At 50.6% G+C, this 6,614-nt stretch overlaps 1 protein-coding gene across 1 annotated transcript; it reads right to left on the bottom strand.

Annotated features, from left to right (window-relative positions):
* Positions 1–1,298: 1,298 nt before the first annotated feature.
* On the bottom strand, positions 1,299–5,972 carry LOC140902463 (uncharacterized). The gene is made up of 2 exons (XM_073322557.2): positions 5,781–5,972; positions 1,299–5,404 (listed from the first exon to the last, which is right to left on the bottom strand). The coding sequence occupies exons 1-2, from the start codon at positions 5,922–5,924 to the stop codon at positions 4,460–4,462; spliced, it is 1,089 nt and encodes a 362-aa protein (XP_073178658.1). The 5' UTR covers positions 5,925–5,972; the 3' UTR covers positions 1,299–4,459.
* Between the last annotated feature and the right edge of the window lie 642 nt (positions 5,973–6,614).

The following is a 6,614-nucleotide window of genomic DNA, read 5'->3' on the forward strand; positions in this document are numbered from 1 at the left end:
GAGCTAGCGAGAATGAGACAGCGGCGAGCGCCCAGCTCATGCAAAGTGTGGTGTCCTCCTGAGGGGGTGAGGAGCCTAGTCACAGAGCCGTACACTGCCCTCCCTAAGCTCATTTCCTCAGCCAGGGAGGGAGACCCACCCAGCCAGGGGAGTGGAGCAGGCGTGGCTCTCACCAGGCAGAGGGGCAGGTGGCTCTGTCCAGCCTGGGATTGCTCAGAGGCCGTCCAGATGCATTACAGCCTCAGAAACTCAGGGCCAGAATGGGGAGGAAAATGCAGGTGATCGAATGTATCTGGACTTCAGAAAGGCACTTGACGGCGGAGCTGACAACAGGCTGTGCTGAAAAGGTGAGCTGTGGGGCTGGAGGGAGGTTGCTTGTCAGGTTCCTCAGGGGTCCTTATGCCCTTGACACAAAAAGTAGGAGGGTGCGAATAAAATTTGCTGATGACATAATGCTGGGAGGCAGCTGCACAGAGGAGGACTGGCAGAGTTGGGTGACCTTGAGGACTGGAGTAATAGAAATGGGATGGAATGTAATAGCATGAAGTGCAACGTCGTGCACTTAGGAACTAATAACAAGAATTTCGGCAATACACTGGGGGCTCATCAGTTGAACGTGACAGAGGAGGAGAAAGACCTGAGACTCTCGGATGTATCAGGGGAGGCCTTTCCAGTAGAGATCGGGAAGCATTAATGCCATTGTACAAGGCACTGGTAAGCCCTCCTCTGGAACACTGCAGTTCTGGTCTCCCATGATCAAGAAAGATAAATTCCAACTGGAAGAGATGCAGGGGCTAGGGGCTAGGTGGACGATCAGGGGGATGGAGGGCTGATCTTACAAAGGGACACGAAAAGAGCTTGGCTGGTTTAGCCTAGTGAGATGAAGGCTGAGAGGTGATCTGCTTGCTCTCTATAGGGGGTAAACACCAGGGAGGGAGAAGAACTATTTAAGCTAAAGGACAATGTTGCCACAAGAACAAATGGGAATAAACTGGCCATGAACAAACATAGGCTGGACATTAGAAGGTTTCTAACCATCAGAGGAGTCAGCTTTTGGAACAACCTCTCAATGGGAGTTGTGCGGCAAAGACACTGACTAGTTTTAAAAGAGAGCATGATAAATGTATGAGTGGGATTGTACGATGGGGTTACTTGTGATGGTGGAGGGTAGGACTCAGCAGTTCTTAGGGTCCCTTCTGGTTCATGTCTTATGTTCCTAAATTCTCATGCATCAGGGCTTCAGCCAGTCACCTGCAGGGTGAAGAGAATTTTCCCCCCTATGATGTAGTTTTCCTCTGTGTGTGTGTGTGTTTGTGTGTGTGTGTGTGTGTATCCCTGGCAGGGATCATATATCTCAGTGTATGTGTGTGTGTGTCCCCGGCTGGGATCATATGTCTGTGTCTGTGTGTGTGTGTGTCTGTTCGTCCGTGTCACCCCGGCTGGGATCATACTCTCAGCGTGTGTGTGTGTCTCTCCCTGGCTGGGATCATATGTACTTAGAATCATAGAATATCAGGGTTGGAAGGAACCTCAGGAGGTCATCTGGTCCAACCCCCTGCTCAAAGCAGGAGCAATCCCCAATTAAATCATCCCAGCCAGGGCTTTGTCAAGCCTGACCTTAAAAACTTCTAAGGAAGGAGATTCTACCACCTCCCTAGGTAACGCATTCCAGTGTGTCACCTCCCTCCTAGTGAAAAAGTTTTTCCTAATATCCAACCTAAACCTCCCCTACTGCAACTTGAGATCATTACTCCTTGTCCTGTCCTCTTCTACCACTGAGAATAGTCTAGAACCATCCTCTTTGGAACCCCCTTTCAGATAGTTGAAAGCAGCTATCAAATCCCCCCTCATTCTTCTCTTCTCAGACTAAACAATCCCAGTTCCCTCAGCCTCTCCTCATAAGTCATGTGTTCCAGACCCCTAATCATTTTTGTTGCCCTTCGCTGGACTCTCTCCAATTTATACACATCCTTCCTGTAGTGTGGGGCCCAAAACTGGACACAGTACTCCAGATGAGGCCTCACCAATGTCGAATAGAGGGGAACGATCACGTCCCTCGATCTGCTGGCTATGCCCCTACTTATACATCCCAAAATGCCATTGGCCTTCTTGGCAACAAGGGCACATTGTTGACTCATATCCAGCTTCTCATCCACTGTCACCCCTAGATCCTTTTCCGCAGAACTGCTGCCGAGCCATTCGGTTCCTAGTCTGTAGCGGTGCATTGGGTTCTTCCATCCTAAGTGCAGGACCCTGCACTTATCCTTGTTGAACCTCATCAGATTTCTTTTGGCCCAATCCTCCAATTTGTCTAGGTCCCTCTGTATCCTATCCCTGCCCTCCAGCCTACCAACCACTCCTCCTAGTTTAGTATCATCCGCAAATTTGCTGAGAGTGCAATCCACACCATCCTCCAGATCATTTATGAAGATATTGAACAAAACCGGCCCCAGGACCGACCCCTGGGGCACTCCACTTGATACCGGCTGCCAACTAGACATGGAGACATTGATCACTACCCGTTGAGCCCGACAATCTAGCCAACTTTCTACCCACCTTATAGTGCATTCATCCAGCCCATACTTCTTTAACTTGCTGACAAAAATACTGTGGAAGACCGTGTCAAAAGCTTTGCTAAAGTCAAGAAACAATACATCCACTGCTTTCCCTTCATCCACAGAACCAGTAATCTCATCATAGAAGGCGATTAGATTAGTCAGGCATGACCTTCCTTTGGTGAATCCATGCTGACTGTTCCTGATCACTTTCCTCTCGTGTAAGTGCTTCAGGATTGATTCCTTGAGGACCTGCTCCATGATTTTTCTGGGGACTGAGATGAGACTGACTGGCCTGTACTTCCCAGGATCCTCCTCTTTCCCTTTTTAAAAGATTGGCACTACATTAGTCTTTTTCCAGTCATCCGGGACTTCCCCCGTTCGCCATGAGTTTTCAAAGATCATGGCCAATGGCTCTGCAATCACAGCCGCCAATTCCTTTAGCACTCTCGGATGCAACGCGTCCGGCCCCAGGGACTTGTGCACGTCGAGCTTTTCTAAATAGTCCCTAACCACTTCTTTCTTCACAGAGAGTTGGCCACCTACTCCCCATGCTGTGATGCCCAGCGCAGCAGTCTGGGAGCTGACCTTGTTTGTGAAGACAGAGGCAAAAAAAGCATTGAGTACATTAGCTTTTTCCAAATCCTCTGTCAACAGGTTGCCTCCCTCATTCAGTAAGTGGCCCACACTTTCCTTGGCTTTCTTCTTGTTGCCAACATACCTGAAGAAACCCTTCTTGTTACTCTTAACATCTCTTGCTAGCTGCAGCTCCAGGTGTGATTTGGCCCTCCTAATTTCATTCCTACATGTCCAAGCAATATTTTTATACTCTTCCCTGGTCATTTGTCCAACCTTCCACTTCTTGTAAGCTTCTTTTTTATGTTTAAGATCCGCAAGGATTTCACTGTTAAGCCAAGCTGGTCGCCTGCCATATTTAATATTCTTTCGACACATCAGGATGGTTTGTCCCTGTAACCTCAATAGGGATTCCTTGAAATACAGCCAGCTCTCCTGGACTCCTTTCCCCTTCATGTTATTCCCCCAGGGGATCCTACCCATCAGTTCCCTGAGGGAGTCGAAGTCTGCTTTCCTGAAGTCCAGGGTCCGTATTTCTTCCCTGTGTCAGGATCCTGAACTCAACCAACTCATGCTCACTGCCTCCCAGATTCCCATCCACTTTTGCTTCCCCCACTAATTCTTCCCAGTTTGTGAGCAGCAGGTCAAGAAAAGCTCCCCCCCCCCAGTTAGCTTCTCTAGCACTTGCACCAGGAAATTATCCCCTACGCTTTCCAAAAACTTCCTAGATTGTCTATGCACCGCTGTATTGCTCTCCCAGCAGATATCAGGATTAAAGTAGCCCATGAGAACCAGGGCGTGTGATCTAGTAGCTTCTGCGAGTTGCCGGAAGAAAGCCTCATCCACCTCATCCCCCTGGTCCGGTGGTCTATAGCAGACTTCCACCACTACATCACCCTTGTTGCTCACGCTTCTAAACTTAATCCAGAGACACTCAGGTTTTTCTGCAGTTTCGTACCGGAGCTCTGAGCAGTCATACTGCTCCCTTACATACAGTGCAACTCCCCCACCTTTTCTGCCCTGCCTGTCCTTCCTGAACAGTTTATAACCATCCATGACAGTACTCCAGTCATGTGAGTTATCCCACCAAGTCTCTGTTATTCCAATCACATCATAATTCCTTGACATCACCAGGACCTCCAGTTCTCCCTGCTTGTTTCCAAGGCTTTGTGCATTTGTATATAGGCACTTGAGATAACCCGCTGATCGCCCCTCTTTCTCAGTATGAGGTAGGAGCCCTCCCCTCATAGACGTTCCTGCCTGTGCTTCCTCCCAGGATCCCGCTTTCCCACTTACCTCAGGGCTTTGGTCTCCTTCCCCCAGTGAACCTAGTTTAAAGCCCTCCTCACTAGGTTAGCCAGCCTGCTTGCAAAGATGATCTTCCCTCTGTTCGTTAGGTGGAGCCCGTCTCTGCCCAGCACTCCTCCTTCATGGAACACCATCCCATGGTCAAAGAATCCAAAACCTTCTCTGCGACACCACCTGCGTAGCCATTCGTTGACTTCCACGATTCGACGGTCGCTACCCCGGCTTTTTCCTTCCACTGGGAGGATGGACGAGAACACCACTTGTGCCTCAAACTCCTTTATCCTTCTTCCCAGAGCCACGTAGTCCGCAGTGATCTGCTCAAGGTCATTCTTGGCAGTATCATTGGTGCCCACGTGGAGAAGCAGGAAGGAGTAGCGATCCGAGGGCTTGATGAGTCTCGGCAGTCTCTCCGTCACATCACGAATCTTAGCCCCTGGCAAGCAGCAGACTTCTCTGTTTTCCCAGTCAGGGCGGCAGATAGATGACTCAGTCCCCCTGAGGAGAGAGTCCCCGACCACCACCACCCGCCTCCTTCTCTTGGGAGTGGTGGTCGTGGAAGCCCCAACCTCAGGACAGAGCATCTCATGTCTTCCAACCAGCGGAGTCTCCTTCTGCTTTCTCCCCCCAGATGTATCATCTGGTCCACTCTCCGCAACGATACCTGTGGAGAGAACATGAAAACGGTTACTTACCTGTGTCTGTGTTGCTGGTACCCGGACATTCCGCTTACCTCTTCTGGAGGTCACATGTTGCCAAGCTTCTTCACTGGCCTCTTGGCTCCGCTGTGCAACCTGCTCTAAATCTTTAGAGCTTTGTGCCCGTAGAAGCATATCCTGACTTTTGTCCAGAAAATCCTCAGATTCTCGTATGCAACGCAGGGTCGATATCTGTAGCTCCAGATCTTCGATCTTCTCTTCCAATATGGATACTAGCTTGCACTTTGTACAGACAAAGTCGCTTCTGTCCTGTGGAAGAAAGACAAACATGGCACATCCAGGGCAGGTCACAATAGCTGAACCCCCCCCTTCCATATCACCTTCCTACTATGAGCTTCCTCAGAGAAGTTGGCAAGATGTAAGCCTCACTGGGCTCCCTCCAGGTGAACTCCCAGGCAAACTCCTGCTGTGTGCTGCTCTGCTGTTCCTCGCTGCTCTGCTGGTTTGCGGAGCTCTGACTATTTTTAAACAGCCAGGCTTCCCTGAAACAAACAAACAGACAGCCCCAATACCCGCCCCCTGCAGGCTACCACCCAATCAGGCACTCGCTCAGGCTTTCAAACTGCCCTCCCAGCAAACACACACTCTGGATACTCACTCAGCAAACATGCACTCGGATACTCACCAATCCCAGGCAAACTCCTGCTGTGTGCTGCTCTGCTGTTCCCCGCTGCTCAGCTGGTTCCCCGCCGCTCAGCTGGTTCGCGGAGCGTGAGTCAGCATGTCTCAGCGTGTGTGTGTGTGTGTGTGTCCGGCTGGGATCATACATCTCAGCTAATCCATGCTCTGCCAGGGTAGGTGCCTTGGGCACCGCTGGTGCCTCGGTCCCTCCTGGGCTCTGCCTGTGAAATGCTTTGGCCTAGGTCTGTTTACTGTGTGTGGTGTGTGGGTGCTGTTCAATGAGCAGTTCTGCAGCAGGGCACACTGGGTAATTCGGGGGTCCCTTCTGGCCTTAAGCTCTATGGCTCTATACAACCCACAGTTGGCTCACCACCCAAGATGTGCCTGAAGTGGCCAGAGGTTTCTGCTCCAACGATCAGCAGGAGAAGCTGCAGTTTAAATGGCAATCATTAGGCTTCAGAGTGCACACAGCATTGAGAGAGGCTGTTCCCAGCTGCCTGGCTGCACCAGGATGACACCGAATCTCTATCACCCTCAGGAGCTTTTGTTTGCAAACATAAAGGTTTCAAAGGTGTTAACAGAAAAATAGAAGCTCTGCCTGGCCTAGCAGCCCCCAGAGACAAGCAGACAGCCTGGCCAACACCAGCGCTGCCAAGGGACTTGGGAGTGAAGGTGTCCTGAGCAGGGCCGGGGGATTGACAGATGATTTTTAAATTTTTATTCCTATTTATTTCCTTTCCTTTTTCGAACAAGCCCCTCCCACCTCCCTATAGCAGGTGCCTCCAGCACAGCGGGCCAGGGGAACGCCAGCCTGGGCTAGAACCCGCTCTGGGTGCAG

The sequence above is a fragment of the Lepidochelys kempii genome, chromosome 24, assembly GCF_965140285.1.
Source record: "Lepidochelys kempii isolate rLepKem1 chromosome 24, rLepKem1.hap1, whole genome shotgun sequence".
Taxonomy (NCBI): domain Eukaryota; kingdom Metazoa; phylum Chordata; order Testudines; family Cheloniidae; genus Lepidochelys; species Lepidochelys kempii.